The sequence below is a fragment of the Malurus melanocephalus genome, unplaced genomic scaffold, assembly GCF_030028575.1.
Source record: "Malurus melanocephalus ecotype Western Australia unplaced genomic scaffold, MMel_1.1 scaffold_37, whole genome shotgun sequence".
Taxonomy (NCBI): Eukaryota; Metazoa; Chordata; class Aves; order Passeriformes; family Maluridae; genus Malurus; species Malurus melanocephalus.
Window position 1 is genome coordinate 3,012,612 of NW_026623269.1, and position 21,233 is coordinate 3,033,844.

Genomic DNA, 21,233 nt, shown 5'->3' on the forward strand with positions numbered 1-21,233 from the left:
ATAACCCGCGGCTGGGTGCGGGGATCGGGCGATAACCCGCGGCTGGGTGCGGGGATCGGGCGATAACCCGCGGCTGGGTGCGGGGCTCGGGCGATAACCCGCGGTTGGGTGCGGGGTCGGGCCATACCCCGCGGCTGGGTGCGGGTTCAGCGGGGCCGCCCCTCACAGGGCACAGCGCGCGGCCCCACAGCCCGGCCGCCCCTCAGCGCTGCCCGCTGCCCCCGCACCGCCCCCGCGCCCCCCGCCCGCGCTGATGTCACATCCGCCGCCCGCTCCCGTGCCCGTCCAGCCGCGCCGGCTCCGCCGTCTCCCGGGCCCAAACTTTTGCGGTGGGCTGGCCGGGGGGAGGGGAGGGGCGGGGTGGGACGGGGCCGCGGAGCCGCTCCACCAGCTCGGGCAGCGCCGTCCTCGCCCGCCCTCCCCGCGCCGAGGCTGCCCGCGGAATGAGCGTCCCCCGGGCGGCTGCCGCTGCCGCCTCCACTCGGGCTCCGGCGGGCGGGCAGAGAGCGCGGCTGCCGGCGCGGTCGCTGCGGCGGGAGCGGAGTGAATGACCGACAGCAGCGGCGCGGAGAGGCAGCCCCGGGATCAGGATGCGGGCGCCCGCCAGCATCCTCAACCTCCTGCTGCTGTCCTTGCTGGCCGGCCTCGATCCCTCCAAGGTAGGAGCCGGCCSGGCGACAAGTTCGCAGCGGCGGAGCCTGCCCGCACACGGCGTATGCGGTAGCGGGCGATGCKCCGGATGGCTCCGGGGAGAGGCGGGTGCGTGTCCTTGGCTGGCGGAGCGGCCGGGCGGGAGGGCTCGTGTCGGGAGCGGCTGTCCCCGGTTCCCGGGGCGGGGGGCGCGGTGCCCGCCCTCAGCGGGGCTGCGGGGGCGATGCAGCGGGGCCCCGGCGGGCAGGGCACGGCACCCTCACCCCACACACCTGCCCGCAGCACCCCTCGCTCGCTCGCAGGAGTTGTGTCCGCCGCACAGGGACGGGGATGCGGGGCGGGCGGCCACAGGCCGGTAGCTGTCCAAGGCCGGTAGCTGTCCAGCGCAAAGCAGCGGCGATCCATCCCGCTCCAGGCAGGGAGGCATTTATAGCGCGGGGTGACTGCGCCAGTTGTGGGGAAGCAGCGAGGCGCTGGAAGCAGGGCTCGGCAGCCTCCGACTGGAAATWAATTTGTTTAGAGTGGAACTGGAGGCATCACGTGAAGACACTGAATTTAGTACTATAGCCACGCTCCGGGCTGCTGCCGAGTAATGTAATTTACAAACGTGTTCATGTCACTAAGAGATCGCAGCTGATACTGACTTAATGATAAAAGTAAACGGTATGTTTTAGCCGTACAGCCTGGCTTGTGAAGGAGATTTTAGATTAAGTCATTTAAAAAATCGGAGTTGTACTCATACCACTTACAAGCAATAATGACTGAAAGCCCCCAGGTCTGCAAATTTCTCTAGTGCTGTATTTTATAAATGTAGAACTTGTCTCATTTGACTGTTTTTTGTGGCATGCAGCCTTGCAACTGTGAGCATTAGAAAAACGTGATAAGAAAACATTCATACAGTATTGCAGTCCATTACGAGCAGCAGTCCATACTGTGTTGCCACAATTTATATTGCATGTCGGTGAATGTCATTTTAATGATACCAGTTAGGCACCAGACAACCGTGAGAGGCAATGTTTAGCTCTTCTGGCAGGCTTTTCATTTAAAATAAAGATACTAATCATATACAAATATGTACTGAAYGTCCAACAATATGGAAGGGATGCTCCTCTTCAAAACCAGAATGTAAAAGGCAATTCAGTGGAAATCTGATTTACGGCTGCAGTACTCTGACTGCTTTTCAATCAGTAAGGTACAAATTGAGAAGGCAGGAGATGATGGAGGATTGATAACATTAGCTGAGAAATTAGTTCTATCACTTATGTTAAATAGAAGCTATTTGAAGGTATCAGGTATTGCTGTGCCTGTAAGGAGACTCATCAGGTAATGCACACATGGGAGTTCCACATCTGTGTGAATAGCAGCACATGGTCTCATTAAAACTACAGCTCTCCACACACTCATTTTCTTTATTTTTCTGACTTCTGTTACCCTGAGCAAGATCTATTAAAGAGCCTGCATAAAAGCAGGAAAACCAAGTTTATCRTTCTCTGTCCACAGAAGAGTAAAACCACTAATGAAGCAAACAGAGCGGGCAGAATAATTCTTTTTTAGTTCAGGCCCTAAAATAACACTGGGAAAAAATGTTCCATCTTGTATCTCTGTCACCATCCAGCACTGAAAAACAGGATGAGGCACTGGAATGAAATGGCACAAATGAACTTTTGAAACTTTGCTTCTAGCCCTTTTTTCTGTGGCATGCTGTGCAAAGGGCATGAAAAATGGCCTTTTATTCGTCACTCTGTGTGACATTTTCAGAGAAATTCAGATGTTCTTTCCAGGCTCTTTTGACTTTGTCAAGGGTCAGGAATAAAAAAGCTCAAAAATTGTCGATCTTAGATTAAAATTAGAGCCCTTAGTCAAAATCTGGCATTTATCAGGGTTTTCATAAATTAAAAAAAGGACRCCACATTAAACATAAAAAGGTGTCACATGGCAAATAATAATTTTGTTGACTATGAACAGTACATTTCATATTTCTGTGGAAAATTATATATGAAAAAATCTTACAGGATTTTTCTAACAAAAAAGCACAAGTTCTGACTCAACTTTCCAGAAATGGAACTCGTGCTCAATTATTTATCTYGCTTTATGCTAAATTGAAATAGAAAAATAATTTTCTGCCCTGCAGGTTGGGAAGCAAATCTATCATATGAAACTAATTGCAGGAAACAAGGGGATGGTAAATCCTTTCTTTTCCAGAAGGAGTTGTGTAGTATGCTCATGAGTACACAGGCAACTTTTCACATGCCCTTGACACTYACAAACTCGTTAGCTTAAGGAGATGAATCACAACAGGTATTTTGAGTATACAAAATACACTTGTAGTCATAGCCTACAAAGCTTTCAGGTAATAATTTATTTTCTTGATCAACTATTTTAAAATAATAGGGGGAATTGAAAAAATCTTTATTTTAGTTTTAGACCATCACTGACTCAGGACTCCTGTCCACAGGCACTYTTATTATGACAGAGATGTGCTCAACTTACTCAGTTATTTACTGATAGTAAAGTGTTTAAGTATCGCCATCTTATGGTAAAATAKGTAACAAAAATTTGTATGTAGTTTATTCCCCAATCTCTGAAACATTAAGATTTTATTTCAACCATAACAATTTATTGCCCATGCTTTTGAATTCTCTTTTTAAACTTGATATAAAATATTGATCAACTGTGGAAATWCTTTTTAACAAATGAAAAGCAGCTTATTAATGATAAATTTTAACACTGTGCTAATTACTGAATATCAWTTTAAGATACTTATTAAATGTTACATTTGTTGACTTTATTCTATTTTTTTCTGTATTTACATAGGAGTTTTTTTCTTAAATTCTCCACGATAATATATTTCATTAAAGATTCATTTCCAACAGAGTGGCTAGACATTCAGCAGGAAACCAGCTGCCAAGAAAGGATTTGGATATAAAATCTTCCTTTGTCCTACTCATAAGTGCAGTGTCTTGAAAGAAGGAAGTATCCAATATTAGGAAATTTYTAAGAGTTACTGCTAGATGGCATCTCTGTGCTGCTTTTCTASACCTGGAGTTTTCTGTAATGACCTTCACAGTATGTAAAGTGGACTTCTTTTATGAGGGTTGCTTGCTGACCATCATTTGATAATCACAGTGGTATAAGCAAGTAAGCATTTTATAGTGAGATAAAGCTGCTCCACATAGAAATGAAGCTCAGCATTTTTCCAAGTCTAGATAGCATTTTTTAATTTTGGAAATTTAAATAGATCTGAAAAACATGTCCATGTTTCAATGCAGTTAATGAACTTTAGGCCTTTAAACTTTATAATGGCTCTATATCCTACATTTGTTTATTTTCCATTATTTGAATTTTGCAAAAAATATTTCAGAAAATGACTGCCAAGTACAATCCCAAACAGAAGCTAAGTGCAGTATTATTAAGGACAGTTATAGAAAGGAACTGTGAATTRTATTCATTGAAAGGGATCATAGGATGGTTGGGAATATTAACATTAAAAAATAAATGTTTTAAATAATTTAAATTTTAAATCCGTCATCCATTTTGAATGCTTAAACTTTGCATCTTTGGAATGGCTGTGTTTCTAGATTTTAAAAATCTATGATTTTCACACATAATCAGACTGTACAAATAGACTATACAAATCTTTATTTTTCCCAAATTTCAAGAACTTATGAGCAGGAACATGCACTGCTTTGGTACTGCTTAGCAATACAAGTCAATGTATCCATATTGCAAGAATGTATAAGAATACTATGTACAGCAAAGGGTTACCACAATAAACTATTTTTGTTTAAATTATGACTCATGGGACTACAGTATACTGCAAAATTAAATCTCGTTACCTACTTGAAAATTAATTTACTGTTTCCTACAGTATTAGTCAATAAGAAAATCGTACATAATTATTTAATCTCCAAGATTTAAGAATGCTCTAAATCATTAATTGCTGAATGTGGTCAACCCTCACTTGGTGTCTGCTCTCCCATTTCTGAGGCACATGACTTAATAGCCATTGAAGAACATCCTCTACTGTCAATATGCCCTGGGCTCTCTCCCAGGTGTCAATCAGTTATTTTACTCTCACTCTAGCAACTTCAGTCAATATGTAAAGACCCAAGATTGTAGTTAACACTACTTGTTCTTCCTGCAGTAATCAATACAGTGCCTTCTAACCTTTCAGTCCCAGAAAAAAAAGRGTGCTTCATGTATTTCCTATTTATCTACACTCAATGACATACATCCACCGTTACATTATATAAAATACAGAAAGCTATTCATTGCATCATTTTAAGTAACATAAATTAAGATATTGGAAGAGAATATGCAAAAACACACGAGTGACATCTGCATGAGTGCTAACTCTCCTGTTGCTACCAGATAGCACGTGATCTTTAAGGGCTTTTTAAAACTGTTGATGCTATGGGAAGAGRTCTTTTTTTCCTCTGGTTAAAAATTGATTCTCTGCTGCTCACTACTATTATAACTTCTACTTATTTGAATGCAATCAAAACCAATATATATGTTACACAAAATCTCAAAAAAGTTGCGTACYTATACACAGATGTAGCCTCACCAGAAATAATTATTTTTCCAGTAGAGGCATATTGCCTTTAGGTAATCAGGCTTCCACCTTTATTCTATGTTAGGCCAAGTCATAAGCCAGTGAAGGASAATCAGTTCACAAAGTCTACAGAGAAAAAATTGAAGCAGAGAAGGCAACTGTCAGGAGCAGGAAATGAAGTGTTGAAGCCATTAAAACAGCATCAAGGTATAGCTATAAAAATAGTGTTCATAGTTCGCTGCAGATTTAACACGATTCTGTTTAACTTCTGGTTTAAATACATGAAGGAACCTAATGAGAAATTATCAGGGAGTCGTCAGAGAGGGCCCAGTCTATTTGGGGCACTGAAATCCCCTTTTTCAAAACTGCAGTATGACAAAACTACTTCAGGGCAGCACTTACGCATTCTAAGTGAATCTTGACTGAAAGCCAGATAAAATTCAGAAGCATTCTGTAAATCTTTGCAGCAATAGTCTGGGAGAGGTCCTCTCAAGGACCATCTTTCACAAGAACAGCAATCTATCCTGCTTCACTCCACAAGGCAGTAGGTATTTTGTCTAAGACCAAGCCTAGAGAAAGCAAGGACTTTGTGTGCCTGCATYTGTGTACAGAATTCTTTTCATGAGTGAGAATTCAAAAGCAGTAAAAGTTACCTTACTTTCAGAGTTGGATTGGAGTTCAACTTGGAACTTGAGTTGTAGCCAAAAGTAGATACCAAGAATACCAAGACTATGGATATGGATTTTTTTTTTTTTTAATTTTTACCCAGCTGCTTCTGTAGCTCTGTCTTTTCACAAGAAAAACATTTTATGTAATTACTCATAAAATATGCAGTCCTCTTTATTTAAAACATTCTTTTCCTCAAGAGGAATTAAAGAACCTTTACTATTCTGACCTCTTCTGAGCCTTTTCCAGACTTTCAAATCACTTAAGTAACTAACCTAAAGCAGCCCTAGATAAGACAAATGTAATGTTTTTCATCCTGCATTCCCCTGAAGAGCAGTCAGCTGTCTGTTGCACTGCCTTGTAACCAAACAAGTCCTTGTAACTGTAATTTAATGATTCTGTTTACTTATTTCACTGAAAAGCATATATGGCTAAGCATAACAGCAGCTTAGAGCAAATTCTGAAAGAAAGTAGCCCTCTTCACTGCTATGGTTTTGGGAAAGAGTGTTTGCTTCCTCCTCAAGCTGTAAAGTAAYCCATAAGCCAGAACAATTGGGAAAAACTAACTCGGTTCTGAGTGAGAATTGGCTATTATTAAGTGCCAATCATAATATGGTGAATATTATTCCTAATTCGTTGGGGCATGTTACTAAAAACCTTTACAGAGATTTTCATGAGACTCTCTTCTTAGAACCACTGCTGCAGAAATATACTTCAAAATGTGTTGCAGTGTGTCCCTTTCTAGGAGACAACCAAGCACTTAAGTCATTTTCCATGTATGAAATTGTAAATGCTGTTTGAGTTTGGACTTCAGATTTGAAACTAGATTYACACAAATATGAACTTCAGCATTTTGAATAGATTGATACCTGTGGTGACAGCATATATTATTGATCTGTGATCTCATTATAAACACAAACTTATCAAACACTTCCTTAGTCATATTAAAGGTGGTTGTTCACTCTCAGCCTCCCTACTACAATCATTTTTTTCCTGTTCTTTTTGGATAATCTCCTACATACTATTCTAAGTATTCTACCTTCTTATAAGATTGTGCATTTTCAGTATATGGTATTGGGATGTTTTTCCCAAGGAAATACATAGAAGGCAGTGTAATTGTTGCAAAGTACTGCCCTGAGTAACAAGCACTACACAGAATAGATGATAGTACAAAAAACGTAGATCCAGCTGTGGATACAAGCATTCAGTTCTGAAAGGAAGTGTGTGACAAGTTTGAATTTATAATGACATCTCAGATCAATATTGTTTGCTGTCATCACAGGTATATCTGGGCACCTGCACAAAGAATATAGAGATGCATGTCAGGCAGAGTAGCCTAAAGACCATGATTGCCACTGCCCTTTTTTCGATCCTGTCTCTTAATACATGCACAATTATCAACACTAAAAACATATGTGTTAACAATGTCCCATGAGAATCAGTTTTATCCACAAACAACAAGTATGGTCTCCTGCATTTCTGACTTTTTAAAGCCTCAAATTCCCTTCTGACTCTTTAACCTGCAGGCTAATCCTACTGCTACCTCTGCCTGCCACATAACAGGCAGGAATTTACTGACTTCCAGATACCTCCTCAGGCTCCAACACAAATTTTTCAAGTGCTCTTGCTTTTGTGATTGATATGTTGATATTATAATTATATGGACTTTACTACTCAACAGGCTCAACAGTGTGGATGTGTAGTAGCATATGCAGTTAAACTAAATATGCAAAAATGTAGCTGAAAGGCAAATGAGCAAACTGGACACTATATTCCATACTATGTCACACAAAAATTTGAGTTTTCAGTCTTACAGAAGTCTCCTGGCCCTGAAAAATATGCTGAACCAGAAGCAAAGAATAAGAGAAGTTCCTCTCAGGTAGAAAGTAAATAGAATGAGTGTCTGTCTTTACCTCTCTATTGGATTTTCTTATAAAACTCCTGAAGTTATGAATGCACCACATATTCCTATGYTCTTTAACAGGTTCACTTATGACATAAAAAAATCTGTCAGCTGTGGCTCATTCGAGGTTAATTAGCTGATATGCATTYTAATCCTTTTCAATAGGAAGTTTATAAAAATAGTTTTTAATGACCTTCTGCTATACTAGTTCTGCAGACACTGCTAAAATAAATACTTCCATATTAGCAGAAGACACAGATATATATTTCTACCTTGTTTCCTTCCCATACATTTTGCTGTGATCAACAGTCTATCCAGCACAATTCAAGAAGCTCAGATTTCTRTGCTGTAGCTGTTGTGTTTTGCTGATCTGTGCCCTCTGGACTTGCTTTCTCATAAATCCACATAYATCTACTGCTCAAGTTCAAGTCAATGAATGTGAATATCTTCACTGTGGTGATAAAGTAAGTGCATCCAAAGTTCCAGGTACCRACCTTGCATTTACATATGGTACCCTGCATTAAATGGTTGCTGTTGCCCTTATCTGGAGTGGATATTGCTGTTRCCATTCTGTGAGATCTCACACCACCAGTAATGTTCTGTCCCTCCTTTAAAAGGGCAAAATACAACTTTAGCCTGCAGTTGTATGTGTATATATGTGTGTGTCTGTGTCTGTGTATGTATTGTTCCCCTCTTATTTCTCAAAGAAAAAGACCATGAATTTGAAGAAAATTTTGAATGGAAATATTTACTGAATCAAGGGACATGCCCAGTTTGTGTTTTCACAGAGGGTTCCAATGACTTTCTAAATGGATGGTAAGAGTGATGGTAGTTACTGAAGAAGTTGCCTGATAAGCCTTAACTGTCTCATTCTTTAGTTAAATAGATGCAAGACTGCGTCTTTTCTCCTTCAGAATTTTCCCAAATCACATGCAATTAGATATTGTCTAACACTTACATCCTCATGTGAGTGTAACACTCTCATCCTCATTAGCATTCTTGGATATATTTRTATTTTCTGATTTTCTGTTTTTAATAGCCTCTAATACCTAAGAATGACYAATGTTGTCTTTTCACTTTCTAGTCACTCTGAACCCCTACCTCCAGAAGCTATTCTAGGCAAATATTTTTTGTGTTGAATTTATTACCCTTTTTTTATCCATTGTCATAAATTTCTTACAATTCTAATGACTTACTGTATCATGTCATCATTAGTTTCCCAAACCTGAGGCAGATTTTATGAAACTAATAAATGGAATCTTTTCTAGTGTTTTTGCTTCCTCTGCAAAAAATCTGCAATCATTAGCTAATTTAATACAAAGATCCTCAGRGCTGTCCTTTCTTCTCTCTCCAAAATGCTGATTGTTACTCTGTACCCACATACTTCTTGTTTGCAATCTTGGAATGCTGTCTGACCAGCCACATTTCTTAGAGATTTTCCTTAACAGCTAGGGATTTGTGTTTGCCATTCCATTTTCTTTAGAGGACAGATTCTTTTTCAAGAAACCTTTTAGATGCTTTTTGGTTTTGAGAAATCAGAAGTTTTGTTAAGCTTTGACAGATTCCTTCTGTATTATTTCATATGGTGAATTTKGTTATTTCTTTTTAATAATAATTGTAATGAATTCCTCGGAGCTACAAATAAGAGCACATCAAGCCAAATACATTGCTTACCTAGGAAAAATATCCCAAATTTATGAGAATTCTCATGATAGTGGTTCATGCCCCATATATGTTTGCTTTTACTTAGAAGTTCTTCACAGACAGATCTAGTAACTTGTTCATTGGACTGGGAAGACGCCCAGCTATCCTTCCAAGGGCATATATCCAAATTTTGGATCAGTTACTCCAGTTAGGATCCAAATAATTAAAATGTTTCATGTCAGGCATTGGGCGGTGCAGGAAGTGGAGGCGGGGAGGGTAAGGAACTTACCACAGCCTTAAGGAGCCATTTTTTATATGTTCATTGTTTTGGGAAGGCCTTTTGTTGCACAAGTCTTTTTGAACAAAGTACTAACTCTAGCTTGAGAAACTAATGATCAGCCCTCCCCACCACCACCAACTTAAGCATTAGGTGGAGAAATATTTTAAATAATCTACTTGGTTTTTTGTTTGGTTTTATTTTTTTTTAAATAATATCCAGGCAATTCAAATTTGGAGATCAGTCATACTACTCAGTCATTTTCCATTGAACTCCTTGAATTCAGAACATTTAAAATTGGCACCCTCCTGTCAGAGACATCTCACACCAAACAGAGCACGTTCTCCCCATTTCCAGTCAACAGGGCTTTGCACTTCTGTTTTCATTAGGATAGTGTGCTCAGATCCACGGGCACTGATGCTGGGGGAATTCTTGCCTGACAAAATAACAAGATTGATTCCACAGTGTGAGTGCCATGGTGTCTGCTCAATACAAGACTCTACTTGGAGATCAACTTCCTTGAAGAGTAACTGACTGAAAGACCACAGATAATGCTGGAGGTAATGAGAACTTCAGAACCAGCCCTTAAATGCCCAGCTGTGGATACAGGCTATGCCACTGCTGACTCTTAAAAGGGAGCTCTAAATSCAATTCAAAGCTATATGCAAGACCACCTGCACTGTTTACCTTGAGATAACAGCTTCTGTTGTCACATGGCACCAAAATTGTTTGGTTTGAATTGTGTCATTTGGAACAATGAGTACATGATATAAATGCTGAGTAAATGAGATATAAGCCTTACAGGATAAAATGTAAAACCTATCTCACATGAATAGGCTCTGAAACTGAGAGATTGTGATGAAAAGAAGGATGAAAGTAATCTRTACAGTAGACATATTGTGAAAAAGGTACTAAGTACTCTGAAAAATGGAAATAGGCTTAGAAAAGGAAGATAACAAGAAATCCAAATGATACAATGTGAGCCTTAATAATTATACTGGGAACAGCCTAGAAACACTTTAAGTCGATATATCTGAAAAAACTTGCTAACATCTGAAGACTCTTTTGTCTTTCACAAAGGCACTAATGTATTAATAAAAATAAGGTTAACGGTACCAAAGTAGATTGGGACTGGGATATATTTCATTAAAAAATACACTGCTGAGTGCCTAAAGAAAGCCCATACCTCCCTCTGGCCCTCAATCAGTTGTGAATTAGAATGGGACTGTACCTTTGGCCAGGTCAGCAGGTCTGTGCCCATCTGAGAGCATGTGGACAGAAGATTAATTGGACAAACACATCAATACAAGAGGCCCATGGAGAAAATGAGGATGAAAGAGCAAATGATTTAATATTTTTATTTCCTARCACACTGCCCTCAGTAGATAGGAAAGAAAACAGAAGCAAAATCTTCCACAAAYAGTTATTCCAATTTTTAAACAAACACAGGTTAAAAATTGTTTGTACTACTTTTCTATGGGGCAAAATCAATGACAAAGCAGAATGTTAGGTGAATACCATAGTTTTGAATGCATATTTGTAATTTGTACTTGCATTTGTGTAGGACAACAAATTTTGTTTACCCACTTCAGGAATACCAATATATTTACAGCTTATCAGTCCAGAGTTGCTCAAATTTTAGCATTCGGATTTGTGAATTATTCATAAAATAGCTACRCACWAGGAATTATTTATAGAAATGTTGCTGAAAATAGTACTCTTTGTGGACTGATTCTAGTAAAAGAGAAAGCTAATTTTGTTAAATTGTTTAGATCAAATTATCTGCTTAGCCTTATTATTGAGTATACAGCACAGTCTATTTTTAACTACACGATGGGGCTCTCAGCACTTCTCAGAAGAGCGAGATAGAGCCTAACACATTCCTCTGCTGCTGTTCTGAAGGCCTGCTGTGAATATTCAATTATGAATGGATTCAGTGTGTGAATTTGTTTTGAGCTGTACTATCTTTCATTGTGTTTCTGGGAAATGCTAAGCTTCCTCTYCTGTTTCTGTCCAGATTTTTGTCTTTTGGGGATATCATACACTACTGCAGAATAAATAACAGACATCTTCCATATGAGAAAGAGTAAGCACAGCGAACAACGTGACTGTTATTATGGGATTCACAAGGGATTTCTATAGCACAAATCTCAAGATTTCCTTTTTCTGTAGCTAGAAAGAGAATGTGTTGGAGTTGCCAGTCCGCGGTACAATTGAAATGCATTGGGACCCCTAGGCCAGTGTTTCTGCACGAGGACCAGAGTAGTTGCAAACACTGCACTGCAGCAGGGAAACAGTGGCAAAGGCTGAGGCTTGACTTAAAGCCAAAGAACATCAGAGAGAGGCATCAGATCCTAAAAGATCTGTCTTACAGAACAGTTTTCATTTATTCATGCTGCAGAGTTGTAAGGTGTTTTATCAGAAAAACACGATCACCCTGCAATCCAAGTCCTTGGGGAAAAGAATTATCCTATTTTCCTATTTCATTACCCTTTATTTATTACTGCCTAGGAAAAAAGAAACACCAAAAAACACCCCCAACTTTTTGAAAGTTTCTCCAAGATTGGATTTCTTAGATATTTTTGCTCTGTCATTTCTAAGGATACATTGAAGGAAAAAATAAACTTCTGAGGCTGAGAACTATAAAAGTTCATATACAAGCTTCAGGAAAGCACAAATGGGAATTCGTGTCTTCATTAATACCAGGCAGTAGTGTACTTTGAGGGCAGAAGCCTTAGCAGGTCTATCTGATCCACAGCAGATCTGTTCAGGCAGCATAATGCCTGGATGTTTCTGTGGACTTGAGATGTTTCAAAGAAACAAGAAAGAATTATGCTGAGGTGCTAGAACTTGTAGCCCTTATGGTAAACACTTTTGCCATTYGATTTGCATATGGTGCATGAGGATATCATAAAATTGCCTTATCTGTGGTCTCTGTTTCTAATTGATGGTGATGCAGCCCCTGAGCAGCGTCAGAAGTCACACAAGCAGTTATACCGCTGAGGGTCTGACCCTAACTAAATTACTTCTTGTAATTTTGCGGTGTTACTGAGTCTAGAGCGATCCTGCCATCCCCAAGTCAGTAATTACTGGCTATGCCCAGGGCTGACCTCTGCACAGCACTAAAAAGTTAGAAAGATAAGGCAGAATCTGCATTCTTAAACATCCTTGTCCTCATTTTCTTCCTTGCCTCCTCATCACTGAAGGAATCCTAAGCTGAAATAACAAGTTAGTTTGCACATCTCTGCCACCAGAGGTTCTCAGAAAAGTCAGGCTGAGTGAGCACCCTTTCTAGTGCTGAAGTCTGTTTTCTGTGTAGTGAAATTTTCAATTGCCTTTTCTCCTCTCCTTGAAAGATTTTTAATAAAGTCATGCTGCTATTTACTCCCTGTTCATCATTAACTAAATAAAACTCCATAAATATTTCATTCTGGTAAAACCTTAATATTAAATAAACCAACCTACTCCAGCAAACATGTCCATTATTACAGATTACTCTGAGTTGATTTGGCATCTATAAAGAATTTTTCCCCCCATAAATAATAGTTATTTGTTTATTATGTTTGGAAATAAAAGRAAATCATCCTGAGTGTCTTCATTCTATTTGTCTGGTGAACCAATGAGCAAAAACAATGTCCAGAGAACAAAATTGTGACATCCTTTACATCCATAATGTGGCATCCTTACACCAAAAAGATGTAAACTAGGTGCCATACTGAAGACAGTCACTTGAGGGTTAGTCCKAGATATCAGAAGACACAATATGCCTCTAATTTTTGAGAAGACAGATGCACTTGCATAATACACTGACATTTAATGCTTAGAGTCATCACTGGCAACCACCTTAAGGTACACTCAGAGTTGCACTTCATACACAGAAAGGTTTATGGAACTGCACATCATTAAYATTCAGTAAGGATTTTGCTCATGCCAATGCTGTTTCTTTTTTCGCTAACACCACGACTGGATCTCTACAAAACACACGTATCGTAGTTTGAATTCACRCTTCTGCGGGGTTTTTTCAGCTCAATTTTCAGGGACTACTTTGAGAACAGTGCAATTGCAGAGTGTGAAAAAGAAAATGGTTTTGTTCTTTCTGTRCACAGTGACAGACTATTTCTTTTACCATGCACACTTGTAACCATATAACTGTGTTTGGTAAAGAGACAATATGGAGCAAAAGTCTTAATCCTTATMCTAACTCCTTAAGAATTTAGGGATTTAGCTCTGCATAATACTTGTCTCACATTATTAATATATAATTAGCTTTACCCTGTTTAATGTTGAGAGAATATGTTGTTACCTAGTGCTTAGTATTTATTGTACACAMCCTAGAAACAAAGTGCATTTATGTGATGTTTGTCTCACACATGCATTTATATTCTTCAGACATGGTGAAGCTACTTCCTCATATACAAGTTAGATTTGTATTATACCAAATCTACAGCTTACAGGCTAAATTTCAGCACCAATGTATTCAATTGCAATCAATGGGGATGTCACTTCCAGTTCTACCTTCCTTGATGGCACTCCAGAGTTTTACCAATTTAACTGTAAGTTCATATCCATGACAAGAATATGCATTCTTCATATCACATGGAAAGTAACAGKATTTTAGAACTCTTCTTTGTTACTAGGCTAGACTGAACACATTAAAATATTATGATATCCTTAGGTTAAGTTCCATGTCTTACATTAAAATCATTATTATAATCAAAGAGAAATTAAGGAGAAATTTGAAAGACARTGAAATGGAAAATAATTCAGTCCARTTTGTTTCAGACTTAAATACTTAATGTCTTTCTGTGAATTCAGATTTGGTTAACCAAAAAACCCAAGCTTGGATAATTTACAATTATGTMACAATTTTGTCAAGTCCCTCTGAGAAGCTCCCCTGGCACCTAGGAGATGGCTGATTAACTACACTACTGGGACAGCTTCCCCCTCCATGGAGTTTCCACAGCTGCCTGTCAGGAAAGCCTCACTGTACAATTAGTCTACTCTTTACTGATTGAACCTGAAAAGATGAATGTGCACTAGAACTATCCGCCAAGTGACACAAGTTGATCCCTTGTCCTTAATGAAAATTGTGTTCCGAAACCTTCAAACTTTTCTAGYATGTAGAATACAACCCATTTCCAGATAAAGCGAGACCATTCTTTCTTTATAAAATTGTAAAGGAAGCCCGTGGAAACTATATATGTCATCTACCTCCAAATTATGCCCTGGGGATACAATCTTCAATGATCATTAGATTGGTTTACTATTATGTGAATAGCACAAAGAAAGAATTGTTTCCCCCTTTAATCCCAAAGATGTTAATTCTTGCTATTAATAAAAGAAAGTRTTTACTATTCTTGTCACACTGCCTCATTTGCAATGACAGATTATCTTGGGAAGAGAATTGTTTTTGTATTCCTCCCTATTCTGAAATTCTGTATAGCTCCCTGTGGGAAGAACAAAAGAACAGGACTCATTCTTCCTTATTTTCCTCAGCAGTCACACAGCTGATCTCACAATATGATGCCGAGTTCATAATGCTTCTAAGTGTTTACCAAAATAAGAGASAGAATGCTGTTCATGTGTTTGACTTCAGAAAATGACATTTCAGGAGTGTATACTCCTGTACCAATGAGAGAAGGAAAGGACTGCTCCAGAGCTCAGTTTGGTTTTTAATATTTCTTGCTCTTTCCATTCTTATTTCTTCCCCATGTACAAAAGGAATAATGTAGAAGAAAAAGTATTTGTAAAGCGACACAGGAGGGACCCTTCCTTCGTTCRCTGTGACACTTACTTGGCATTTATTTTATCTCATTTTGGCAAAATTACATTGCAGCTGTCTGGAAGTGATATTTAGTCTGTTGTGAACTCTGCATGAAGTATTTTTAGATTTGATGTTGGTGAGCCTCCTCTTAGTAAATTATTTCTRATTCATATGAGTTGCATGAACCCAAGAGCTTCATTAACCTTCATTATGCCTTCTCCTCACTTCATAGTCTAAGCTTACATACAAACACAAAGAAAAGATAAAAATGAAGCAGTGTCTTAGGATTCCAAGCTTATGAAACAAACTACTGATTTAAGGAGGCACAGCTAAGAGGCACAGCTAGCTTATCTACACTAAGATCCCTCTATTGTTCTGTTTGACTGGTTTTAGTGGACCAGAGGCTAATCAACAGCTTCTGACTTGAGCCTTAGTTTCCTGTCAGCTCAGAAGAGCTCATTTTCTGTCACTGCTGCCCTCTAAAAACAGCACTCAATTTAACGGTATTTTGGGGAATCCTATCCCCCCACTTCAATCTCAAATGAAAAAGTCTCTTAGGTACTTCTGAAATTTTTCTCCTTCCCAGTTCATTGCCTCCATCTGGAAACAAATCCAGTACTCCCTACCTTCATGAGAGTGCTCACAGAATCATAGAAGATAAACTGGAAGTGGAAGCTCAAAAATGTATTTAATCCATTCCTCTAAAACAGAACAATGTAACATACTTGCATCATAAACTCTTAGCCATGCATCATCCTAGACATACAGCCAAAATTTGAGTGGTTCATTCTGACAGATGATGTCATATGCATTTTCTTAAAAGTGAAATGAATATATTTGTCTCAAACTAAGACTTCAGGCCATAGAGATCTTCCCTTTTGCTCAAAAGTTTTCGAAATCACTGAATTTACCATCTGAGCATTACAGACTTCTCACACAAAACTTTTAACAGTGCTTTGAGCTAGCTGATGGAATGTGCAGGTGTGACTGACCAGATCTAAATACTCTGCTAYGGAAAAGAAAGGAAAACAGTTGATCAAGTTAGTGCTTGATCAAATGTCACAAATTACATGCTGCCTGCAGTTCAAGTATGTTATTCTAAAGATAACTGGCATGCCTTATGTTCCCCCTTAGGCATTTATCACTTCCAGTTCCTTAACTCCTTCATTAGCATTGTCTCAGTTACAAAAGATGGTAACTTAGATTGCGTTTTTCAAAAACATGGTCCAAAGRAATGACTTTACCTTGTGTCCTAGGAAAGTTCCTTAGAGCCCCTCTGTTTCAACTGACAGAATGCTACAAATAGCCTCCCTCCTTCCGCACTGTGCAAGATGTGGGTTCAGAAAGTGGGGATGTTGCTGTCCTCTGGAAGTGCTCTTCTCTTTAGTACAGGCCAGGATGCACTTGACAGGAAAGTGCCCCTATTTTGGAAACGCATTAAAACAGAGATATCTGTGAAGTCAATGATATTTGGTCATGCAACATTGAAAGTTGCAATGTACTAACTGATGGAAAGTATAAATAAGTTTCTATAAATTCATAGTCTATCTTATAAAACTCTTTAAAAATTGCACTACAGGTTCCTCAAATYTAAATGTTCTTTTCAAAGGATAACCAGTAATTTATATTTTACTTCAAGAGCAGAGGCAGAGCCAATGTTCACAGCCTTATGCATTTTCCTTTAATTACAGGATAACCATGAATCTATGTCATGAGTAGGCAAAAATGAGTACTGAAATAACAATCAGTAAGGTTCCATAAGGTGAAATATGAGGTTTTCTCTCAATTTCAGGGATTAAATTATCAATTTGTACAGAAAATTCTCTCCAGTTGTTTATTAGAACAAAAGATGTTTCACTGGGTCATACAAATTTTTATTCATATTTTCACTGCTTTGTGTTTCAATAAAACTACATCAGTCTAAGGTAGTGTGATTCTTCCATGCATGGAGTAAAAACCATCAAAAAGCACCACTGTACACATTTTTAGTGATATGTGCACACTCCTTTACTACTGATAAGAAACTTGGGAGAAACAATAACACACCAGTTCTTTTCCCTTAAATTTGTATCTCAGTACTAGAGAGTGGCATTTCTGCATTTTCCTAAAGATTACAGGTTTGCCTTTCAGGAGCCACTGACATGTATCCAGTACAAACACCCGAGAAGGACTGACACGGTCATAAATCACCTGCTACAGCAGCCTTGGAGTTGCCAGGAGTCCCTGCTTATCACASCATAACCCAGAGCTGAGTGCAGCCTGTGATGCCAGCAAGTGTCTCCCRAAGCCAGGAAGGCAGTGAGCAAGAGAGTCACGTCATCCAAAGAGTTCTTCATGTTCAGAGATCCTTTCTCAGCCAGTGCTGGACAGCTGGAGAGTCCCAAAGCAGCCTAACACAAACCAGAGAGCTCCTGTTCCTTGATTTATGTCAGCSTTCACTCTTACACTGCTATCCCGTGCTCTCTGTGAGCAAGCTCAGTTTTCAGCTGCAGTAGTTTTCTTTGGCAGAGTTTTGGTGTATTACCCTGTAGGAACACCATAAGAGATTGAGGAAAAGCCTTAAGAAAGGGTCACATAGAATAAGAAATAAAGAATATTGCAGTTTTCCATAATAATGTTCCAGACTGATGGTTGCCAACATAAACACCCACAGCCTCTCTTGTTTCTTGACTGTCCCTAATCTGAGAGAAACTGAATTATCCATCAAATCTCATGTTACTCTCTTATTCATACATTTCTTCCTGTTTTAATCTGTTATTTTATGCTTCTGCTCTGCTTTATTCTTTAGTCTTATATTAACATGTGAGGTATTTTTTTCTTTTTTCCTCTCTTACAATAGATTGCAGACAACTGTTTGCCAACCCAGAAGGTCTAAATTACAATATGAATACAGACTGTGAATTGCCTTAGATTCTTGATAATTACTGAAGGCTGACTTTGTGCAGCAATGTAACTGTCTCGAGTGCTGGAAGGCTTTTATCCTAATGGTTACATTCAKAATGCATAAAGCAGTGCACTACGTTACAGCTGCACTGCAGCTCACATGCCTTTGGCGTAAGTAATAGCTTTAAGTAATTTGGAATTATAATCTGTCTTTCAACATCTGATAAAGCACATTCCTGTTGAGGGTTGCTTTTCTTTTCCAAGATACTGATATTCCAGCTGTCAGCCGTTTCAGTTTCTATTGCATTTTTAAAGGGTCCCTGTCATCATACCAGCCACACTATTTTCCTCACATTGCCTTAGAGATAAATAATATGTTTTATTATCTTCTCTACAGGCATCTAGTATTTAAAATTTGAGATTTTTCACATGCAAACTGTAGGGCCAGTTTTCTCTTTTTTTATTATTTGGAAAATTCCTTGAGAATTCTTTTATCTAATGGAGCAGCACTTACACTTTGTGCTCTGAAACAATGTTGTTTCCAATTCATTACATAAGRAGAAATGAGGCATCTTGTGAAGTAAGCATTAGAATATGAAGTCAGAAAGTCTGCACTGCTAAGCCAGATTGGTCTTTGGGGAAATTGGATATTTCCACTCCACTAAAAAGCTATTATAATAACATTCTTTTGACTGCCAAGCAAGCTGCACTAGAGACTTCATTTGCTCCCTGCTTAATGTATCTGACTTCCAATACCTCACTTTTGAGTCAAAGCAAGAGATTTTACCTTTCTTTTTKGTGAATCTCTTGCACCTACTGATCCCCAGCCTTCATTCCTATTCTRGTTTAATTAGATTCTGGTATCCTTGCCAAGTCCAGGACAACATAAATTTACAGCCATGCAGAAACAATATCTTCTGAATTAAACACTAACTCCTGCAAGAACTGAAGTGCAAAAAGAGAAAAAAAAACAATAAATGACATTTGTATCCAGATAGTATTTGTATTATACATTCAACCTTGGCTTTCCAGCTTTATCTCTAGAGCACAATGCTACTGAGGTAAAAGCTGAAGTGTCTCATCTGCCTCATAAACCAGGGGTTTTTATCTCCTCCACTCCACCTCCTTGCTCTGGTGCRTTACCTGGTCTTGTTACATTTTGAAAGAAATATTTACAAATCYAATATATTCTATCTCTGAGATAGCTTATCAGCTCAAGGGATTTATAGCTGTGACATTTCCTGTACATCTGGAATTCATAGCAGAAATAAAAGTCATCAAGGAGAACTGATTGAGATACTAAATTGTGTTTTGCTATCTGGTCTACACATAGTGCACATTTTGAAATTTATTTATAGGTAATTCATYATACCCTCAAGGAGCAACGAGGAAAGTCCATACTAGGAAGGCTTATATGACWAGAAAGAAATAGCAAAGCTAAGTCTACAGTCTGATACTTCAGTTACWTAATCCAGGTACCCTCAAGCTGCAGCTCCTAGGAGAGTTTTTGACCCTGCAAAGAAAGGTGGAAAATCTGAAGCCAGATTATACAGTTCTTCTGAAAAGAGATCCATATCTGTGAATCTCATCTGAACTCAACTGTTCTAACCCCAGGAAGCAAACTGTAGCATGGAAAACTAATACACATTAAAGGAGTGTTCCAGGTTCATAGATGTATATGAACCAKGTAAAGTATTTTGGAAGTTATATCATTTCTCGAGCCAACAGATAGAGAAGATGGTTTGCTAAGGGAGAAAATCAGCACTTTATGTGGCTTAGGAAACAATAACCAGGAGTTCTGAAGAAKTGAAAGCACACAAGAGCTGCAAACTGCTTCGGTACAGTTCAGACATGTAACTTAACAATAAACAAACATGGAAAGACTGCCAGCAGCAAAACATGAGGGTAGAATTCAGGATAAAACAAGATTGCTTGAATGTCTTCATTTAGCTGTGTTTTTATAGCCTGCTTTCCAGGCACTGGACCATTCCTACAGGCTATGGGCATAAGTAACTTGCCAAACAACWAAATAAATGTATTTCAGGTCTTTATCAATTTTTCAAAAGAAGTTAAGTGCATAAAATGATATTTATTCTAAATTCTTTAAAATAAAAATCTGTTTCTTAGCCATATATATCCAATCTTGTTACTAACAAGCCATTGAATTTATGTGAAATTACTTGATTGACAAGTTTCTGAGAACCAAAAAGTCATTTGCAACCTAAGGACTTGTCTCTTTCACCTATTAATAACTGATTAAAAGGAATCTTTTAATGAAAACATTTTTTTACATCAAAGTCATATAATGAAAACTCCAGTGATAATATTTTTAATTCACCAGAACATTTTTAATTCATACTATGGATGAAAAATGGGCATGTCACGAACTTCATCTACTGAGTTTCCCTTTAACTCATGAACTTACTCATCRGTATCCTTGGTACATTGAAAATATATCAAAAAATCTCGAAGTCCAGAGCAGAGCTTAACAACGTGAGCAAAAGTAATCTGTCCAAACCGAAATGATTTGATGTATCTCTTGTGTAAATCATGCAAGGCATGCTTGGCCTTTAAATGATTTCGATTATTTGACTATAATGAGAGCAAAAACTGTTTCCAAAGTGGCTGTCATTTAATTAAGTTAYGCCAGAGCTAAAACTTAGCATTTTATTTTARAACTCCCCTTAAATCATTCCAGGAWAATGTAGTATAAATTCAAATTGGGTTTTGTTGAAGTGCCCTTCAGGAAATGACTTGTATTATCTGTAAAATGTGTGTGTGGTAGTAAAACAAAAAGAGGTCCCAACAGAGGTAATTTAGGGAAGTATTGCTAATAGTCTTCAGGCTCAAGTTGTCATCCTTTGCATCAGATATAAGATCTGCAGGAGTC

The 21,233-nt window shown here is 38.6% G+C and overlaps 1 protein-coding gene across 1 annotated transcript in view; it reads left to right on the plus strand.

Moving 5' to 3' along the window:
* The first annotated feature begins 298 nt into the window (after window positions 1–298).
* OLFM3 (olfactomedin 3) overlaps window positions 299–21,233 on the plus strand; it is a 47,527-nt gene continuing 26,592 nt past the window's right edge. The window contains exon 1 of the mRNA XM_057364294.1: window positions 299–659. Coding sequence (XP_057220277.1) covers window positions 591–659 — 69 coding nt within the window. The 5' untranslated portion in view covers window positions 299–590. The remainder of the gene's footprint in view (window positions 660–21,233) is intronic.